Source organism: Neovison vison, chromosome 7 (genome assembly GCF_020171115.1).
Source record: "Neovison vison isolate M4711 chromosome 7, ASM_NN_V1, whole genome shotgun sequence".
Taxonomy (NCBI): domain Eukaryota; kingdom Metazoa; phylum Chordata; class Mammalia; order Carnivora; family Mustelidae; genus Neogale; species Neogale vison.
Genome location: NC_058097.1, coordinates 108,109,071 through 108,131,061, shown reverse-complemented (window position 1 = coordinate 108,131,061; position 21,991 = coordinate 108,109,071). Strand labels below are relative to the sequence as shown.

General features: G+C 45.7%; 1 protein-coding gene across 6 annotated transcripts in view; it reads left to right on the top strand.

Annotated features, from left to right (window-relative positions):
- The window catches only part of LOC122912331 (myelin protein zero-like protein 3), a 52,226-nt gene that overhangs the window by 13,328 nt on the left and 16,907 nt on the right, over positions 1 to 21,991 (top strand). For 2 of the 6 annotated variants that reach the window (XM_044257940.1, XM_044257943.1), the window contains exons 3-5: positions 16,192 to 16,255; positions 19,089 to 19,243; positions 21,531 to 21,756. In XM_044257940.1, coding sequence (XP_044113875.1) covers positions 16,192 to 16,255; positions 19,089 to 19,243; positions 21,531 to 21,756 — 445 coding nt within the window. Of the gene's footprint in view, positions 1 to 442; positions 609 to 2,568; positions 2,633 to 6,563; positions 8,195 to 10,829; positions 10,939 to 10,985; positions 11,055 to 13,508; positions 13,900 to 16,191; positions 16,256 to 19,088; positions 19,244 to 21,530; positions 21,757 to 21,991 lie in introns of those variants that run through there. The other 4 variants (XM_044257945.1, XM_044257941.1, XM_044257942.1 and 1 more) reach the window with 4 other exon arrangements.

Below are 21,991 nucleotides of genomic sequence, written 5' to 3'. Positions count from 1 at the left end.
TGTCCAGCGTCTCAGGATTGGTTCAGTAAATTACTCTGTGGTAGAATACAGTGCAGCCATGATAAAGTAACACTTGGAAGGAGTTTTTAATGATGTGGGAAAAGATGATCATCTATTACACAAAAAAGGAGCTTAGAAATAGTCTGTAAAATACGATCTATACTTCTAAAACTAGGCACTCTCCTCCCTATCTGCAGACCCATACCCACGTACCCTAGAAAGAACACCGAGTGGGTAGATACCAACGTGTCAATCCTATGTCGCGGGATTACGGGTGCATTTTGTTCTTCTTTGTAATTTTGTGTACTTTCTACCTCTTCCACAATGAATTTATTCTTGTTATAATCAGAAGAAATACAAGAGCAGAAGTAAAATGTAGCTCATGTCAAAGGAGGCCCTTCTGCACGTCCCTCCCTCTCATCTTCCCTTTTTCCTCTTCCAGGTTTTGGCACCATGCTGTCCTCTGTGGCCCTCCTATCCATCCTTGTCTTCCTGCCCTCCGCTGTGGTGGTGATTCTGCTGCTGGTGAGGATGGCAAGGAAGTCTGCAGGGCTGAAGAAGAGGAGCAAGTCTGGCTATAAGAAGTCGTCTATCGAGGTTTCCGATGAGTAAGTTCAGCTGGAGCGCCGAGCTCTTAACCCCTTTCCTCTTCAAAGCCCTGCTTTGTGGATAGTCCCTAGAGCCCTGATCCATCCCTTTTCTCTTTCTCCAGGCCAAGGTTAGTTCTAGGAGTACTGGAATGAAGGTTGGAAGAGAAACTAGTGGATATTAACATGGTGAGAGAGATGGAGGGGTGAATGTAGGATCCTAGTCTCTGCTTTGAAAACCAGATTGTACTATGCTATGGTTCTTCTTCTTCTTCTTTTTTTTTTTTTTTTTAAAGATTTTGTTTATTTATTTGACAGAGAGGGAGAGAGGGAACACAAGTAGTGAGAGGGGGAGAAGGAGAAGCAGGCTTTCTGTTGAGCGGGAAGCCCAATGTGGGGCTTGATCCCAGGACCCTGGGATCGTGACCAGAGCCAAAGGTAGACACTTAACGACGGAGCCACTCAGGTGCTCCTATGCTATAGCATAGGAGAACTATGCTATAGTTCTGCATATAAATTCTGAAGTGGTGGGGATGTCTGCCTGGCTCAGTCGGTTCGGTGTCCCACTCTTGACTTTGGCTCAGCTCATGATCTCAGAACTGTGAGATCAAGTCCTGCATCAGGCTCTGTGCTGGGCATGACGTCTGCTTAAGATTCTCTCTCTCCCTCTCCCTGTCCTCTCTCTTTTTCTCCCCCTCTCTAAATAGATAAATAAAAATTCTGGAGTGGCTATCACATTCCTTCAGAATCAACGGGCAATTCTGACAAGTCAGTTACTTTTCCCTTCTTGTTTTGGCACCAAGCTGATGTATCCCAGTAGAAGATGCCTAAGCAATGATGAAGGCTTTAAGGATAGTCTTGGACAGAAAAACCAGTTTAAATAAGCAAGATGTGTTCTTGGTCAGCCGATGCTCAGAGGGGCTAATGGAATTGTGATTATCAAAGGCATTTACAAAACATGTTGCCAGGGAGCAGGCCTGACCCAGTTTTCCCTGGGAATAAATCTACTAAAAACAGGTGATGAAAGTCTGCATAGAACCCATTTGATTCTCCATCGTCTCTATCTGAGGCTCTTAGCCTTGGGAGGAAGTCTTCCCTGGGGAACATTTCTTTTTCTTTGCTTGTGTGCACATGTTATTTGTGCATGTGTGTTTATTTCATGGGAGAGAGTGCCCTTTACAGGAATCTCTAGCCCCCCACAAAAGGTAAGGCACTCTCGGTAGAAATACCAAGATGTCTATTTCTAAGCGCCATCTAACAAGATTCCTATGCTCCAACCTTCAGGCCCCTTGTTCCCTGACATTTCATCTCATTGACTCCATGGGCCAGATACACAGCATATTTTCTTCTCTAAATAAGCCGCACTCACTCAGATCTTTTTTTCTTTTTTTTCCCCACATGCTTTTCTCTTGCTTGGAATCCCTTCCTTCCCTCTTTTGTTTGCCTGGAAAACTTTTCCCGATCCTCCAAGACCCAGCTGAAATGTCCCCTGTCTGGAGTCTTCCTGAGTCCTTCCCAGAGAACAGGTCACTCCCTCCTCTTTCCTACCCTAGCAATTTGACCTTAAGCTTATTAAAACATTTTATTACATTGTGTCATAATGTACTTGTCAGGTTGCAACAGGTTCCTCACACCCACGAGGCTGTGAGCTCTTCAAGGGGCAGTGTCTTAACTTTATGTCTTGGTCCCCAGCCCAGCATAATGGCTCAGATGTGGTTGGTGCTCAGTACATTTCCAAGCGAATGATTGGGTCCAGCTCCTACTTACTGGGCACTTGCTACGTGTCAGACACTGTGGTGCGTGGTTTGCATGTGGTTATTTTTTATCCCAGTGCTTAAGTAACCTGCCTACTCACACTCCTAGTGAGTGGCAGAACTGGACTTTAAGACAAGACCTGTCTGACTTGGACAGCTATGCTCTTACATGCCCTACTGTATGGAGGACAGTAATTGTTCAGATTTGCTTTGTCCTTTTTCTCCAGCACGGACCAAGAGGAAGGGGATGACTGCATGGCGAGGCTTTGTGTGCGTTGTGCTGAATGCCTGGTAAGCCCGTGCCATTTCTCTGTTCACCATTAGTGTTCCATTTTCCCGCTTACTTAAGGGGATCCTTTCCCCTCAGGGGCAGCAGAGGATATGCAGGTAAGGTCCAAAGCAAGGTATGAACCAAGGTACTTCCCAAAAGCCTTTTGGTCTCAGGGGACCGATTCTGACCATTATTTTGTTTTCTGTCGCATGGGTATAAGGTGGTGTCCTTAGGTTGGGGAAGTCTCAGCTTACTGACAGAGAGCGCCCTGAAAGAGGAGGGCCTGTGCCACCAAGGTCGTGCTAGGAGACTTTGGCTGGCTTGACTCAGAATCCTGAACTGAACTTTCCTGCTGTGCCTCAGTTTTTTTCCCCAGGGAATTAGAGTGATACAACCTTTTAGGTGACTTATTGCTTTGTCAGTAAGAAATACCCATGATGGAGGGGCACCTGGGTGGCTCAGTTGGTTAAATGTCTGACTCTTGATCTCAGCTCAGGTCTTGATCTCAGGGTTGTGGGTTCAAACCATGTGTTGGGCTCCATGCTGGATATGGAGCCTACTTAAGAAAAAAGAAAAAAAAAAAAAAAGAAATACCTATGTTGGAAGACCTGAATGTTGATTTAAATTTCAAAAGGTAGTCATCCCTCCATTTTTTAAGCTCCTGCTATGACTGGTAGGTTTGTGTGGCTGTCCCAGCATCCTAGGAGGAGAGACTCTCTGATGCGGGGCAATTGGAAACAGGTCAAAAGCAACTTATGATATAATATGAAACATACCTGTCATCGTGGGGTTTAAACTTGCGTTCTCTTTGTACTCACTGCCAAGCTCAGCACTTGGCCGGACGGCTGTAGCCCAGCTGTTCACTGCAGTGTCCTTTGTTTCTCTCTGGCAGACTGGAATGTAGTAGCTAAGATGAGAGGAAGGCTGAAGAGAATCTAACAGTAACCCTTCAGGGTTTGAATACTCTAATAGGACAAAATAAGTTAGTGTCACGCTTATCACCATCCGTATTTCGGATATTAATTCATTTAGCAGTTATTTCCTGAGTATCTGATATATGCCAGATGGGATTCTGGGTACTTAGGAAACACATGTGAACAATACTGATGAAAATCTCTGCCCTCAAATAACTTACATTCCTTTCCATGTGTAGAAAATTTTCATTCTTTAAGACACGGCTTCAGTATCACTTTCTCTTAAATTGCGGGTACAAATAATAACTAAATCTTTTAAAAATAAGCAAAACATGGAGTATACCAGATGGTACTTAATGCAGTGGAGAAAAACAAAATAGGGAAAGAACATGGATTGGCTGGTTAGGGGGGTATGATGTATACCTCACTGAAGTGATATTTGAGCAAACACCTAAAAGAAGGAGACAGGAAGCTGTATAGCTGTTGTGGAGGAACATTCAGAGGAGCATTCTGGATGAGGAAATGGTAGGCATGGTAACTCTGTGGAGGGGTCATGATGGGCATGTTCTTGGGACAGCAAGGTGACCAATGTGGCAGGAATTAAATGAGCAAGGTGAAGAATAGTGTTTTTTGATATCAGAGAGACAATACCATGTATTTTTTAAAAGATTTTATTTATTTATTTGACGGAGAGATCACAAGTAGGCAGAGAGGCAGGCAGAGAGAGAGGGGGAAGCAGGCTCCCCACTGAGCAGAGAGCCTGACGTGGGGCTTGATCCCAGGACCCTGGGATCATGACCTGAGCCGAAGGCAGCGGCTTTAACCCACTGAGCCACCCAGGCGCCCCTAGGCTTTATTCTTAATGAAATGGGATGCACTGGAGGTTTTTGAGAAGAGAAGCACTTTTTATTTCCAAAGGCTCACTCTGGCTCCTGTGTTGAGAATAGGTGGTACCTTGGTCAAGGGACCATGCCAGTTAGAGAGTCCAGTTAGGAGACTTTAGCAATAACGCAAGTGAAAGAAGATGGTACTTGTTTGAACCAGGGTAGTAGGAAGTGGCTGTATTCTCATTATAGTTTGAAGGTAAAGCAGGAAGGATTTATGGATGGGTTTCAAATATCTGTGAAAGAATGAGAGGAAATCAGAGATACTTCCACAGCTCTTAACTTGAGCAGCTGGTGGAATAGATAGAATGGGTAGAGTGGGTGTAGACTTGAGCCCTGGAGCTCTCCAAGGTTGATGAGTTGGAAAGAGGAAGGGGAATTGGTAAAGGAAGCTGAGAAGGAACATCCAGTGAGGTAGGAGAAAACCAGGAGGGTGTGCTATCCCAGGAACCAAGTGAAGAATGTGTTTCAAGGTAAGGAAGGTGATTAACTGGGGTGCCTGGATGACCCCTGCTCGGCGGTGAGCCTGCCTCCTGCTCCCCCTCTGCCTGCCTCTCTGCCTGCTTGAGATCTCTGTCTGTCAAGTAAATAAGTAAAATCTTAAAAAAAAAAAAAAAAAAAAAAAAAGAAGGTGATTAACTGTGCCCATTGCTGCTGAGTCAGCTCAAGTAAGATGAGGACTGAGAATTGATTATTGGCTGATCTGGTGATTGGGGAGGTCATAGGTGACTTTGGCAAAAGCAGCTTCAGGAGAAGAAAGCCCGATGGGGGTCAGGTTGAGAAGGAACACAAAGGGAGATGTTGGTGACTGTGGGTGTAAACAGCTCTTGCAAGGAGTTTTGCTGTGAAGAGATGCAGAGAAGTAGGGTGATAGGTAGGAGGGAGATGTGTGTCAGGAGTTACTTTCTGTTTAAGATGGGGGAAATTATAGCACATTTGTGTGCTGGTGGAAATGATTCAGTAGAAAAGGGAAAAATGATGCTTCAGGAGGGCCAGGGGAGGTGGCTGGAGGAGCTCTAGGATGTGATGCCCAACAGGGATACTGACCTAGACAAAGGCGGGGAGGGAGCGGCCATAAGAAGAGAGAGGAGTGCCATGCCCTTGGGCCCAGATGCCGGTGAGTGCGCATATATGGTGTGGGGAGCTCCCTGCTGACCCCTCTCTTCCCAGTGTCAGGAGAAAGCAAGGTCATCCGTGGAGAACAAAGTGAGGAGGAGGTGCTGGAGGTTTGAGGTTTAAGGAAAGAGGGAGAGGTGTGGAACAGTCATCCAGGAGAACAGGAGAATGACGAGCCAGAGAAATGTGGTGTACAAGGTAGTGCTAATGGGCCACTTGAGCTTAGAAGTAGTGAATACAAGTTTAAACAATAGAAATAGGAACAATGGTAACAGTGGCTCATCTTGAATCAGTGCTTACACAGTGCTAGGCGCAATGCAAAGTGATTTCCATATACTGTCTCATTCGGTTCTCGTCCCCTTTCTATGACGTGTCTGTATTTTTATTACCCCCCATTTTACAGACAAGGAAACTGAGGCCTAGAGATGTTTAATAACTTTGCTCAAGGTCACACAGCCAGCAAGGGGTGGAGCTGACATTGCAGCTGAGAGAAACTGAGAAACCCAGACTCCTAGCTGCATTCCTCGTGTTCTGATGCAGACAGCCGCCTTTTCTTTTCTTTCTTTCTTTTTTTAAAAAGATTTATTTATTTATTTGACAGAGAGAGAGAGAGCACAAGTAGGCAGAGAGGCAGGCAGAGAGAGGGGAAGCAGGTTCTCTGCCGAGCAGAGAGCCCGATGTGGGGCTTGATCCCAGGACCCTGAGACCATGACCTGAGCCGAAGGCAGAGGCTTTAACCCACTGAGCCACCCAGGTGCCCCAGACAGCCGCCTTTTCATGTGTGTTGAGGTTTTAAAAAATATCCACCATGGAAAATGGAACTGTTAGGGTTTCTAAGCATTAATTAGTCCAAGGACAGCAAATCTATTGCTGGTCCGTGAGGCTTCGTGGGAACACCGGTGCGCTGAGCCTGCGCTGTTTTCACAGTTAATGTCACTTCGTGCTGAGTTCTGTCAAGGGGTCCCAGCATGCCATCTTTGTCTAAAACCTGACAGTGGCCACGTGTCAACACCACGACTGCTGTTCTTTCCCTCCAGGACTCAGACTATGAAGAGACATACTGATGACAATCTTCATGACACAAGAAGAGTCACCTGCTAGCAGAAAATGTCCCATCCCACTGGCAGCGAAAGCCTCTCGGAGAAGCAGGGCTGGCTTGGATGGCAGTGCTGGAGGATTCTAGAAGTCATCAGGAGAGACTTCAGGAACCATTTATTTATTGAAGAAATGTTCTTTTTATATTTATAAACTGTTTAAGGACTCTTCGAAGAAACTCATAACTACCCCTTTTAATGACTTACACTCTAGTTGAATGAAGGAGTTCTCTTCCTGAATAGAAAGATGGTTTTTGTTTCCCCTGTGTTCTTGAATGTATTACGTGATTTCCAGTTATTTGAGGGGAATCCTAAATGTTGGCCACACCGTGGATGCCAAAGTATCTTTAAAAAATGAAATGGAGCTCGTAGCTTCCTGACAGGCTACCAGATGAAGTGTTTGTTGGGGATAGTGTCCTTTGTTATTTGCTCCATGAATGTTTTCAGCTGTGAATCAGCAAAGAGCCTACACTCCTTGGTTTTGTGACACCATTGGTTGTGTTTGGATGACTTGGAACCCTAATTTCTGTGGAGCTGGTGGGGCTGGGAGTCCATGGTTTGCTTTGACTGGGTTTTTAAAGTATTAAAGTGTCATCAATTTATAATTAAGGGAGGGAATGTTGACCTAAAGGGATCCCTTCCTTTTGTCTTGCTAGGTATAGTTTGTTACTTTACTCTCTTACAGCTGACTGATTGGTGGTTTCCTTCTTGATGTCCTGGAGCAGAGGCAAGAAAAACTCTTTGACAAGCTTTTAGTGGGGAATGTAGAGAATTTTCTCAGTTATTTGCAAGGAAATACTCTTTTTTAACAAATGCCATTCCAAAGTTCAGATGTTGGATTGGCTTTAATGAGGCTTCTGTTTATAGGAAATAATCTTTTGACCTAAGTCATGCTTTACAACTTTCTTGTGTTCTAAAATGCGCCAAATATGAGTGAGCTAAGGTATTTATGTACGAACAGTTTTTACATAATGTTTGACATAAGGAAGTGAGGTGGTACATAATGTTTACTCATTTCTGTTCTCTGATACCTTACATCAACTTCCTCCATTTTCCCGCAGCAAGTGATTTCAAACTTTAATTTACATAGGACTTTCTGTAAGCCATTAAGAGATACGTGTGACATGTCTAGAAAGATCGACAGTGTAGTCATCTGTAAAACAACGATAGAGTTTACTTCTCAATTATGAGAGAGAAAAATTATCCCCTCTCCCCATCGTCGTTTTTTTTTTAGCAGGAGAGTCCGAGATCCCTCATTAGGTGGCTCAGGTGGTTTCCATATTATAGCCTAATAGACTGTATACAGTATCCAAAAAAGTCACTTCCCCAGGATTTATTTTTTAAAAATTTGGGTTATTAGTTCTGGAAGTCATCAGTAAAGACTTTTTAAAAAGATGGCATAGGTTTGGCCTGGCCTCTTTTGTCAGTCTAGTCCATACATAAGAGAGTCTGGTTAGTTAATTAGAAATTATGCTTTTGTCTGGTCACATAAGGAAGTAGAAGAGGAAAAGACACATTGACTGTTTATTTCCAGTGGTTAAGCCTCAGACTCTTGAGCTGCTTGGGCTCGTCTGGGGCCAGTCTAGTGAGACAGTCTGACACCTCAGCAGAGAGGGGAAAATGTGTCTGAGCAACGAGAGTAAATACTGTGGGCTTTAGGAGATCGGAAGATAGAGATCTAATTGTGAGGCAGACTTCTCGTGGGTCTTCCTGTCTCTGAGAAAGAGATGGGGCTACAAGAACCCAGCGAAAACCGCATTTCATGAATTGAGGAACTGGTTTTATCTGGGTTTTCTTGTAATTTCCCTTCAGGTCTGTGATGAGGATTGATCCGGGGTGGGTGGGGGGTGTTTGTCCCTCCAGGTAGATGCTGCCGCGTGGAGACTTGGTCGTCCTTATTTTGTAGCCTTGATCATGATTTGAACAAGTCCCTTTCCTCTTAAGTGACTGGACGGTAGCATCCTTCATGGGAAGAGAGTAAGCTGATTGATTATTCAGTTGGCTCCATGGCTTTAAAAGGTCACATCAGTCATAGGGCTGCTGTCCTTGCTCATCTCTTATCCTGAGTCTGGCTTACAGCCTTACAGCTTTTTTTCCCTCCTCTCCCCTTCCTTCCCCTCTCCCCTCTCTATCCATCCATCCATCCTTCCTTCCTTTCTCTCTCTCTCTTTCTTTCATTCTTCTTTTTCTTTCTTCCCTTTCTTTCTTTCTTTCTCTCCTTCCCCCAAAGGAGCAAAAAGCAGTGTTTGGATACCTGCCTTCTTTAAGGATGGAAAGAAGATAAAGGTTTTTTTGTTTTATTTTGTTTTATCTTTTAAAATATCTTCTCAGGTGCTATTCCCTCTCTTTTTATTTTTTTGCTGGTCTGGATACAGAGCACACTGTCTGAAGACCAGCCTTGTCTAGAAAGGAAATCTGATTCTGAAAGCTTCAGACGGGCTGAAAAGCCTTTCAGAATTTTTCTTTGGCTACTGAAGGCTTTACTTGTGGTTACATTACCTTGTAAGTTTTGCACATTGAGCTCTTAATTCTGTTACCAAATGTGAATTTATAAAATGCTTTGTGTTTCCGATGTGGCCTGTTACCGCAGGCTTCTTAGAGGATGTCTTGGTTCTCTGCAGCTCCCAAACTAGGCACTGGTGCTTCAAGAGGGAATGTTGTATGTCCCTGTGTAAAAAAAATTGTTGGAGGCCAAATCCTGACTTTGAAAGTTCTATTGTGTCGCTCTGTTATGGTTCCAGATGAGTGCTGTAAGAAGACCCGGAGGGAGCAGACCAAGATGATCATTTAATGGGGCTACTGGAAACTTTGCTGTCAGAAGGGGTGTCTCCCTTCCTTTGACCCCCGTGTGGGACTGTTGCAGTGTTAACAGCTGCAGTTCACTGTGTTTTTTTGTTTTTGTTTTTTTTGTAGGCATGTATACACTGTTGGGTAATATTCACAGACATCGTAACTCTTGAGATCTTTACCACATCATAATTAATAAACTGCTTTACACTTTCTGGCTACTTTTTGGTATGTGTCTACATATAAAATGAGAGCTGTCAGAGGCAAGGGGGGGAGGTTGTGGTTTCCAGCAGCAAGCAGGCACTCGTCTGTAAGCAGTGCCCCTGCAACAGCCCGCATAGATTTGGTGGTCTGTGGGAGCCGGCTCACAGAGTAAGAGCTGATTCAATTTTTAGGAATTTTACAAGCTTGAAATAGGCCATGGAGGGAGTATTTATGTACGTTGCTGGCTTACCATGCAACCATGTAGCATAGTCCTGGAGGGTGCAAGTGTTCAACAATTTTTTATTTTTAAAAGATTTTCTTTAATTTTTTTTGAGAGACAGAGACCAGGAGCAGGGTGGGGGAGAATGGCAGAGGGAGAGGGAGATGCACGCTCCCCGCTGAGCAGGGAGATGGATGAGTGGCTCTATCCCAGGACCCTGAGATCATGACCTGAGCTGAAGGCAGAGACGCTTAACTGACAGCCAACCAGGTGCCCCTTCAACAACTTTTTGAATGATAAAGGACAAGTTCCAAAAAATGGCCATGTGTAGGTCAAGCCAAGGTTGAAGGTGTGTATGGAGAACACTTATTTTGAAGAGGCAACTTATAAGCAAAAGATGTCTTGAAGTGAAGAAGCTTTGAGTTCTTATCTGCGATGTCCAAATCGCCCAAAGGGTTCTCGGGATAACGCACTACCTGTGTCCTGTAAATGCTGACATCTCCTGGTCAGAGGAGATCAACATGGTAAGTTGGAGGACTGAGCAGACCTATCTTTGGAGGCAGGGACTGAGTGATTGCCTGGTTATGTTGCACTTCTCTGTTGAGAGAAAAAAAATGAGAGGCCACTCTATTTTTATTTTATTTTGTTTACTTGGGGGTCACTGCATTTTAAACAGAACAAAACATTTTGTGTTCATCTTAAATTTATTGTATTCTGTTTGCATGCAGCTGGTTTCTTTTTTGGAGAAGGTCCACCCGATGCCACTGGAGACCTCACCCTCAGAGAGCTTATAATCTAGAAGGGGAGACAGCACATGTCCTGGGCTGGAATCAGGCTCTCCTTAGTAAGTCGAGTTTATTACTCCCTTTTAGAACAAACGTATAAATAAGAATTGGGCCGTGGGCCAGATGACAGAAATGAGAACCTTGTTCTAGAGGTTCCTGTTTGCATCTCTGTAGCTACCCCAGAACGTATGCATTTGGTTTGTTCTGAGCCTGGCCTTCCGTCAGGCAGAAGTCTCTGGAGTTGGACTCTGGTACTGCACTCAGCAGAGCTACCGTGTTGCCTCCCCTGGGTGCGTCTCATCATCTCATCGTCTCATCGTGGGTAAGCCGTTGCTTTGCATTTCTTAAGAAGTGATGAAAACTTGGCTCTCTCAGGAGAAGGCTGGTTCTGAAGGTTTTAATTTGATGACCACATTTGTAGGAGGAAACTGGCATAAGGTAGGCTGCTGAGTGCAGTTTTCCTTTCTGTAGCGTAGAGTCACTTCTGATAAGATCCCCAGAGAAGAGTGGGGTAAGAGGTTTGCTCTTAATGAAAGAGCAGATGAGGCTGGTGGTCGTAGGACTTAAGCTTGTAAATTGCCTGTGTTTTTTAGGTAGAGCAGTGACTGACTAGCTGTCCTCCTGACTAGCTGTCCTCTAGCTCACGGCAGCACTTCTCCCTCACTGTTGCCCTTCTCCCAACCCTAGACAGGCCATTTTTTTTTTTTTAAGAATTATTTATTTGTTAGAGAGAGAGCACATGCTAGCAGGAGGGGCAGAGGGAGAGGGAGAAAGAATCCCAAGCAGACTCCACTCTGAGTGGGGAGCTGGATATGGGGCTCGATCTCACAACCCTGAGATCAGAACCCCATCTGAACCCAATAGTCGGGACTCAACCGACTGCATTACCCAGAGGCCGCTAGACAGGTCAATATCTAACCTTAAGAAGCCAAGAACTTGGGACGCCTGGGTGGCTCAGTTGGTTAGGCAGCTGCCTTCAGCTCAGGTCATGATCCCAGCGTCCTGGAATCGAGTCCCGCATCGGGCTCCTTGCTCGGCGGGGAGCCTGCTTCTCCCTCTGCCTCTGCCTGCCTCTCTGTCTGCCTGTGCTCACTCTCTCTCTGACAAATAAATAAATGGCATCTTAAAAAAAAAAAAAAAAAAAAGCCAAGAACTTAATCCTCTCAAGAGCTAGACTCCTGTTCTTGCTTGCCATGCCCTTGGCAAAGCTCTGACCTCATGAAGGCCTTTTGTAGAGGAGGGAGCAGCAATACTGATTTCCAAAGTCCCCTTCAGGTTTGAGGGGTGACCAATGTCACTGAGACTGTCTTACATGGAGCCATGTAACTGCCCAGCCCAATGTCAGATAAGTGGTTTTGGAAGGAAAAATGAGGACGCACTGTAGAGGGGTTACATGGATTCATAGACCTAAAAACAATGAGAGCCTGGAGGTGAGCGGCCACGGTAAACTGAGAGGACTTAGCATGGAGGGAGTTGAGGGGTGGGGAAGGGGGAGGGGAGTGGGGGGCAGGGTGTGGGAAGGAAGGCTGTGCAGTTGCTGTTTGCTCAGTGGTTCGTTGTCCTTATGGGGGGCAAATGGCTGCCCTCCGAGACAGCACCTCTCCGTATCTTGTCTTGTGATATTGTAATATTCGGGGGTCATTCTCACAACCTCTGTGGTAGTTTCATTGTTGTGAGTCTCTTTTCTGAGGTGTTTTTCTGCCATCATTGTGCCAAGGGAAACAATTCCTCTGCACTATTAATAATGGGAAAGGGGAGCCTTATAGTTACAACTCCCCAGGGTGACAAAAGACGTTTGCCAGCAGTTCTGTTGTGAAAACACCATGAGCTCAGGTCAAAATGTTTGGCCACCATATGAGCTGCCTTACTGTGAAGAATTACCTCAAGAAACCTGCTGAGGAGATGGCGGGATCTGGGGAAGAAGCTGAGAATTTAAATGGAGTCTCACGAAGGTGCTTAAGGAGCATCTAATGCTTTGGTTGGATTTCTAAAGATGGAGACCATTTATATAGATATTCTGTGTATATATAAAATTCTGAATTTCATTATCCAGATATATACATTTAGGACCTAGCTTTCGGCATGCATCCATACACACACACCCCACATACACATATGATAGGAATTTCTGAATATTTGCCAACTAAAGGAAATCGAAACTTGACTGAAGTGTCCTGGGCCCTCTTAGGTGTTGTTCTCTGTTTTGATGAGCAGTTCCCGGATCCTGCCCTGGGCTTCACTCTGCACCGGCCCTGGGCATGCAGAGGGACAGAGGCTCAGGTCTTGGCTTCCTGGAGCTTATAGTCTTGGGAGGTGAGGGTGGATAGCAGGACTTTAATCCAGCAGGCACACAAGTAAATAGAGAATTAGAAATTGTGACAAGTGCCCTGAAGGAAAGAGAAATAGAACTATTTAAACTTGTGGCTGGGACTCTGACCTGGTGAGCATGGCTCAGGAGAGCTGTCCCTACGGAAACCATGTCAGCTTGCGATCTGAAAGCTGCATGGAGGGACGCCTGGGTGGCTCAGTTGGTTGAGCAGCTGCCTTCGGCTCAGGTCATGATCCCGGCGTCTTGGGATCGAGTCCCACATCGGGCTCCTTGCTCAGCGGGGAGCCTGCTTCTCCCTCTGCCTCTGCCTGCCTCTCTGTCTGCCTGTGTTCACTCTCTCCCCCTCTCTCTCTCTGATAAATAAATAAAATCTTTAAAAAAAAAAAAAAAAAAAAGAAAGCTGCATGGAGGTTCACTGGGGGAAGCCGGTAGCGGGAAGAGCATCCAGTCAGGGGAGCAGATTCATCCTGTTGGGATAAACAAAGTTCAGGGAAGTTAGGTCCTAAAATATGGGATAGCTTCCCAAACATGAGGAGCAGTACTGCGTCGTGAGGGGACAGGATCTGATCGGGAAATCCTGGCCCTGTCACTGGCTGGGCATTATTAGGGAAATCACTTCACCCGTGTGTGCCTTAGTTTCCCCATCTGCCCCGTATCGTAGGGTTGTCGTGAAGATCAAGGGGGTCAGTGTGTGGGGCGGCGCTCGGGCGGTTCCTGGCACATTGGCCTTAGTGACTTACTGCACATCAATGACTGGTTTCTAGTGTGCTCCTGTATTAACTGGGAGGGAGAAGAAGTCCGATCCTTGAATGTTAAGAAGATTGAACAATTTCCCAGAGATTGAAAGATTAGTTAATGGAAGGTCTGACCCAGGAGGAGAATTTTTGAGAAATTAAGTGCATCTTCCATGAATTCATTGCTCCTCTCTTCATTTACAGAGTTCTAATGGTGCATGTGAGTACTTTGAACCAAAAATGGTATCTTCTGTTCATTAGATTGTTTGCACATTTCTTAAAATTTGTTTGCAAAGGGTTGAGTGTGGCTCTGAGTGACTTGAGTTTGGTGACTACGTTCAGAGTCTCTTTGGGATCGCCAGTGTCCTCTTAGAATAGAATGGCCTAGTTGTAGGATATCTAAGTCGATTTCAACGTGATGGTCGCATTGGCAGCCAGCAGCCCTTACCCAGCCTACGCCGGGCACCTTATTGGTGTGGTGGCGCAGACCCGGGGCACTGGTAGACAAGAATGCATGGTCCTTCTTGAGATTCTAGACTTACTGGGGTTTGGTGTTACACCTGTAAGTCAGTTGTTCCTCCTCTAAGCAGATGGTGCATTGGACAGGCTGGGGAGCACAACCAACTCCCTGAAGAAGAGCGCACCCAGAAAGTGCAGGGATCTCGGAAGTCCCAGATACGGTGAATTCACACCGTGACACACTATAAAGGAAGTTCTTTATCATGCTCATCCATGTATGTGTGGGGTGGGATGGGCATCAGAGCCAGAAGAGGACTGAGGCTATTTTGAGACAGATCTTCATTTTCATCAGATGTCCTTATGTTTGGGGGAAACGTAATGTGACTTTTGGTATATCTGAGTCAGTGTTAATTATTATCTACATCATGATGGGATTCAAAAATTGAAACTTGAAAGTTTCCAGTTCATTCTGATTCATCATTTGCCATTCTACCTAAAGGTAGATGCTCAGAACCCAAATCTCTTCTAACACAACAAATTCTATTTCCTATCTGGTTTTAGGTTATGAAAAATAGGATCTCATGTGATAATGATTTCTTCTTTTCAAAGCACTGTTATCTACATTATCATATTTGATCCTCGCATTATTATCCCATGTTATAGGCAAGAGAACCGAGGTTGAGCAAAGCCAACTGACATCTCTCCTTAGAGGGACCTAGGATGGGACTTCCTTGAACAGTTTGATCCTGATTTTCCTGATGGAGGATTTTGTTGGTTAGAACTCAGATAAGGACTCTCTTAGGTAGTCATTTTTAATAAATTAAAATGACCACCATATGTGCTAGACTTCCCAGCAGAGCTGGGAAGAGACCTTTCCTTCTGGAAGATTCTAGGTAGAGTTCCTTCAGTGGCAGGATGTTTGGGGTGCAGGGGTCATGACTGAAACCAGCCACAGTAGTTGGTAGGAACTCAAGGCTGGTTGGATTGTAACTCCTTGGAGTTGATCTTCTTCTGTTTCATGAAGAAAAATGTGGGCCAGGGGCGCCCGGGTGGCTTAGTTGGTTAAGCATCAGACTTTTGGTTTCAGCTGAGGTCATGATCCCGGGGTTCTGGGATTGAGCCCCACATCTGGCTCTGTACTGGACGTGGAGCCTACTTAAGATTCTCTCTCTTCCTCTCCCTTTGCCCCTCCCAATTCTCTCCCTCTCTTAAACCAAAAAAGTGAGGGAAAAAAAGGCAAAACTCCCCAAAACCTCAACATGGACATTTCATGCAGCTTCTTAATGCCACAGGGCTTGGTGAATTAAATAGATTGAAAATTTTCTCCTTCTTTATGTATCTCCTTTCCCACATGTCCTGAACATTCTCTGGATGTTTAAAAGCAATTTTGGGGGTGCCTGGGTGGCTCAGATGGTTAAGTATCTGCCTTTAGCCATGATCCCAGGGTGCTGGGATTGAGTCCCACATGGGGCTCCCCACTCAATCGGGAGTCTGCTTCTCCCTCTCCCTCTGCCCTTCCCCCTTCTTGTGCTCACTCTCTCTCTCTCTCTGTCCAATGAATAAATAAAATCTTTAAAAAAAAAGTAGCCATTTTAATTTAGTTGGATAGATAGGCAAAACTTTCACGCGGAGCCTCCTGTAAGCTCTTGCTTGCGTGAAACCTGAAGTTGTAGGACGGCTAGGTTGTCGCCTCAAGGATATCCTGAAATTAGTTGCTTTTTTCTTCTCGAAAAGCCACTTTTGTTTAATCTTCCCTTACAGCCAGTCTAAAGCGGCCCCCAAGTGACTCTCTAAACACCGCTCTGTTTTGTTTCATCAAAGCAGATTCCAGCATCTGCCACTTTCTTGTTCATTCATTTGCCTCTTTTCCCCCTCCATCTCCCCCCCAGTTGCAAACTGCACGTGAGCAGGGACCCTGCCCTTTCTGTTCGGGGCTGCATCCCAGAGCCTCAGACAGAGGCTGGGCCCACAGAGGCACACTGACTGTGGGTTTGCTAAATTAACAAACTTCTCTTGATGCGGTTTTCTGATTTTTGTTTTCTTTTATCTAAAGATTGAAAAATTGGAGAGCAGCATGTTTTGCCCTCTGAAACTCATCCTGATGCCAGTGTTACTGGGTAAGTAGAAACCAAGGGACCAAGGAGGGGACTGGGTTTCTTGTTAAGTCTCATGCAGTTTCAAAAGCCAATTTTATATATTTTCATTTCCCCCTTGGTTTGTTGAAAACGGGAAACCCTAACCTGGAACTTCGGCATTTTGCTGGAACAGCTGTTTTTGAAGCCAGGGAGCAAACTCTTTCTTGAAAAGCTGAATCTTCCACTGTTTCTGTTAGACACCAGAGGCCTCCGGGTCCTGAGCTGGGGGTTCCGGGACCGTCCTTTGTGCTACAAAGAAAGTGTCTCGCTGGCATTCCTGGACTCTCAGTTGCGACTTGAAAACCACAGCTAGTCTCAGATCAGGAAATGAAATCACTGGAGAGCCCAGAATCCCTGCAGCTGTATTCACGCTTTTGCCACTCCAGCCTTCTTGTGGTTCTGTAAATGCACCGGGCTCTTTCACAGTCCGGGGCAGTTGCTTTTGCCAAGAACTTTCCTCTCTTCACCTTCCTGGGCAAGCCTGCCCAAGCCTTCCTGACACTTCAGAGTTCTCCTTAAACTCCACATCCGTCTAAAAACCTCCTCTGGCTGTGGACTCTCTTGTTCTCGAACCCTCCAAACCCTCTGTGCTCAGGGCTGCTGCTTGTGGCTCAGTGGTTCTTTCTAAGCTGCTCACCTCTCTCCCGGCCTTTTCTCTTTATCCACAGATCTAGCTCTGTGGGAGGAATAAACGACTCAGGACATTCTTTGCTCTCATTGTCTCTTATTTTTCTTCTTCTTCATCATCATCATCATCTTCTTCTTCTTCTTATTATTATTATTTGTACCTGGGCATAGTAACCTAAACACCGATTCAGCCAAATAAAAAAAGAAATGCCTTTGCTGTAATTCCAGGGAACAGAGGGTATGCACCCAGGCAGACAGACACATGGACACCCACCCCACCTCCCCAGAAAATAGGATGTATTTAAGAGAATTTGTTTTCGCAGCTGTCATGCTCTGGGGTCTTTAAAGATTTTTAAAATTATTTATTTATTTGACAGACAGAGATCACAAGTAGGCAGAGAGAGAGAAAGAGAGAGAGAGAGAGAGGAGAAGCAGGCTCCCTGCTGAGCAGAGAGCCCGATGTGAGACTCAATCCCAGGACCCTGGGATCATGACCTGAGCTGAAGGCAGAGGCTTTAACCCACTGAGCCACCCAGGCGCCCTGCTCTGGATGGGGTCTTTAGACATTGCCTCAGAGGTGCGGGAAGCAGCCCAGGCTTCTACCATCCCAGCCCGAGTTAACAAACCAGTCTTGGAGCTAGTGACTTGGTGGTATCAGGGGTCATTCTGTTTTTTTGTGGAGAAATTTGCCCTCCTTTGTAGAACGTGTCATTTCTTCAGCCATTTCTCTACAAAGGTGACCCTTTGTGGAGGTGGAAGCTTCTCTTCGCTCCCATGGCTGCGCCTGCTTTCTAGCTACCCTTCACTTACTTCCACATACAGTGCTCTCCACAGTAGATTAAACGCACTTCTTACACCTCTAACCACACGTCAGGCTGCTCAGCTCTTCCTTACAGGAAAATTCCAGATTGGCTTTGGAGCTAATTTTGATTTCTTTCAAAACAAGCCCCTCTGGAGGGTTTAGCATTCCTGTTTTCTTTTCCGTCTTCCCTACTGTGTGCCTGCTGTTGGGCAGCAAGTGAACTGTCTTCTCTTGGGCCAACAGCTTGCAGAGAAAGGCTGGCACGCTTTCTGTTTATTCCCACATGCGTTCCCTTGGCTCGTCCTCCACATAAACTGGCCAGCATCTAAACGTGGCTTTCTTGATGTTGCTGTCTCTTTGCACAGAGCACATCTTGTAAAAACAGAAATATCCGTGTGATGGTTTTCTCTTTTGGTGAAAAGAGAAAGGCCTTGAGGAATATACAGATAGCGGAGTGGAGTGGTGCATGCCGTAAAACACCCCCAGGCTGAGCAACCAGGGCTGATGGCCAAGATGGAGTGGGAGGGTGGGGAGAAGACAAGCACAAAGGAAATTCAAGGGGAGAGCCGTGCTCTGGATTGGCCTCTTTTTTTTTTTTTTTTTAAGAATGTTTTCTTTTTCTTCTTCTTCTTTTTTTTTTTTGATTTTATGTATTTATTAGAGAGAGTATGTGCAAGTGAGTGGGGGGAGTGGCAGGGGGACAGACAGACTCTGGGCTGAGCACAGAGCCTGCCGTGGGGCTCGATCCCAGGCCCCTGAGATCATGAGCTCTGAGCCCTAACCGAGAATCTGATGCTTAACCGACTGAACCACCCAGGCACCCCTGTATGGGCCTAATTACAAGGACCTCTAGGACAGTCAGAATTGCCAGCAAAGTCAGAGTAAGCTTTTAAAAAGGAACTAAAGAAAAGGGAAAAAGGAAGGAAGCCAAAAATACTTTTAAAAAGCCAAAATATTGGCTTTTCAAATAGGGAACCCATGGGAAACTAGGAGTGAGAGACATCTCATTTCCTGTTTATGGATGTCTAAATTCATGACTTGAAAGGAGGATGTCAGGGTTTCTCTTCTTTCTTTAGAAAGGGGCTTGGAGAAAGGAATTCTGGGAAATGGGGAAGGGTCTAGCTAGGAGAACGGGAGCAGACATGCATTTTTGCAGAACGAAGATTGCAGAACCCCTCTGACTTGGGAGGCTTGTGTGTAACTAGAGGGTATCTCATCTACCTTTGGGAATGTCATATTGGCTTGAGTGATAGGCCTCTGAGGACTTCGTCCATGTCGGGTCATCTGGGGAGGGAAGATGTAGAGTTACTTAGAGATTGATTACTGATTTTTGTTGTTGAAGGTATTTGTCTAAACGATATCTCCTCTTGCCTTTGACTTCTATAGATTATTCCTTGGGCCTGAATGACTTGATTGTTTCCTCCCTTGAGCTAACAGTCTGTGTGGGTGATTCAGCCCTGCTGGGATGTGTTTTCCAGAGCACAGAAGAGAAGCGTGTGACCAAGATAGACTGGACGGTCTCATCAGGAGAGCACGCCAAGGTAACAAGAAGGGAATCTTACTGTTGAAGCCCTGGCCAATGGTGTCAGGAGAAGGGAGGGGGTGGAGAGGGAGAGCCAGGTCATCAGGTGTCAAGAGATGGTGTTGCAAGAGTCTGGGCTCTGAAGCTTGTCAGAACTGGGCCTCTTCCTAGCTTGGCCCTTTGGCTGTGTCATCAGCTGGGCAAGTTACTCAACCTTGCTGAACTTCAGCTTCCTCATCTGTGAAAATGAAGGTCATTATCATAATGGTAATGCTTACCTTTTGGGTCATTGAGAAGTAATGGAAGACATGCACATAAAATTCTTTTTGTTTCTTTTCTTGATGTCTGCCCTTTGTAGAGTAGTATAGATGAGTGGGAGGGCTGAGAAGGGCGAGAATGTGGGTCTAGACAGAAGAGGCATGAGAATGATGTCACAGGAATCTTTTATGGGGGAGAGGGCCAGATTCTTTGAGCATTCTGTGCCCCATTCATGTGCTTGGGCATCACCTCTCTCTCCTTCATGGCTGTTTCAAATGTTCAAGTGTTGGGATCGGCTGATGTAGCATGGCTGAGGGAGGGTCTTTCATGGGAGCTGTTCGGAGTGGGAAACAGTATATAAACCTCATCAGAGGTTCTGTGGAGATATTTGTATCTTAGGATCATTTTAAATGCATCCTAAGTAATGGGTTACTAACAGTAAGGTCTCTAAGTTTGCTGGTAAAATACTCTTTCTGTAGCTCATAGCATATTATTCCTATAATGCTATTCTCACTCAAATTTTTATTAGTATTTTTTTTTATCATAAGAGGGATAGGCCCATGGCTTAAGTAGAAATAAGAATTTCTGGGGGCACCTGTGTGGCTCAGTGGGTTAAGCCTCTGCCTTCGGCTCAGGTCCTGATTTCAGGGTCCTGGGATCGAGCCCCACATCGGGCTCTCTGCTCAGCAGGGAGCCTGCTTCTGCCTCTCTTTCTCTGCCTGCCTCTCTGCCTACTTGTGATCTCTGTCAAATAAATAAATAAAATCTTTAATAAAAAAAAAAAAGGATTTCCCAGGGCTCCCCATCCCAGCCTGGAAACCATGCCCTGAGGATGACTCCTTTTCAGGTTGTGTGATATTCTGCCTGGAAGAGGGCAGAACAGGGAGGAGCAACAGCTAACACACCAGCCACAGTTTATCACAACTCCCAGTCTGAGGGACTGCATCATGCCTTTGAATGCCATCCAGTCCAGCGGCCATGGCAGAAAATAGGGTGAACAGGAGACAAGGTTTTCAAAAATTCTGAGTTGAATCCACAGAGTGGTCTTCAGAGTGGGTATTACATTTTACCTTAAACTATAAGAAATGACTATGCTTCACAATTTGTCCTTGTATGAAATAAGGCACCAGGCCTTGTTCTAGTTAGAGCATTGCCTGGCACATTCTTTTTTTTTTTTTTAAAGATTTTATTTATTTATGTGACAGAGACCACAAGTAGGCAGAGAGGCAGGCAGAGAGAGAGGAGGAAGCAGGCTCCCCGCAGAGCAGAGAGCCCGATGTGGGGCTCGATCCCAGGACCCCGGGACCATGACCTGAGCTGAAGGCAGAGGCTTTAACCCACTGAGCCACCCAGGCGCCCCATGCCTGGCACATTCTTATTATTATTTCTTATTATTCTTACTATTCTTATTATCTTATTATTCACTGGTACCAAGTACTTTTTGATCATGATGATGATGATCTTGGTGGTGATGATGATGGTGATGGTGATGACAATGGTCGTGTTGGTGATGATGGTAGTGGTAGTGATGATGGTGGTGATGATGGCGGTGAGGGTGGTGATGGTGATGATGATGGTGGTGGTGATGGTGGTGGTGGTGATGGTGATGATGGTGGTGGTGATGGTGGTGATGATGGTGGTGGTGATGGTGGTGGTGGTGATGGTGATGATGACGGTGGTGGTGATGATGGTGGTAGTGATGGTGGTGGTGGTGGTGATGGTGATGATCGTGGTGGTGATGGTGGTGGTGGTGATGGTGATGATGATGGTGGTGGTGATGGTGATGATGGTGGCGGTGATGGTGGTGGTGGTGGTGATGATGATGGTGGTGGTGATGGGGCTGTGGGTGGTGGTGGTGGTGAAAGTGATGATGGTGATGGTGATGATGATGATGATGGTGGTGGTAGTGGTGATGGTAATGATGACGGTGGTGGTGATGATGGTGGTAGTGATGCTGCCACCGGCACAGAACAGGGTCTTTTGGATCCAGACTCCTAGGTCTGGTGCCAGTGACTCTAGATTTTCCCCGACGTTGTGTTGCCCTCCAGGAGGATTATGTGCTGTACTATTACGCCAACCTCAGTGTGCCTGTGGGGCGTTTCAAGAATCGTGTGAGCTTGGTGGGGGACATCTTACGCAATGATGGTTCTCTCCTGCTCCAAAATGTGGAAGACGCTGACCAGGGAACATATACCTGTGAAATCCGGCTGGAAAAGGAAAGCCTGGTGTTCAAAAAAGCAGTGGTGCTGCATGTACTACCGGAGGAACCCAGAGGTACGTGAATGGGCAGGAGGAGGGTGAAGGGGCAAGAGATTTAGTGTGCAGAGAAGGAAGGGAATAGATGTTGTTGAACGTGTGCCAGCCTTTGGTCCACATATGTACCACAGAGTGAATCCACAGTAATGGGTGCTCTTTAAATAAAAATAATGAGAATGATTATTTATTTTATTATTTTTAAAAGATTTTATTGATTTATTTAAGGGGGGTGCGGGGAGGAACAGAGGGAGAG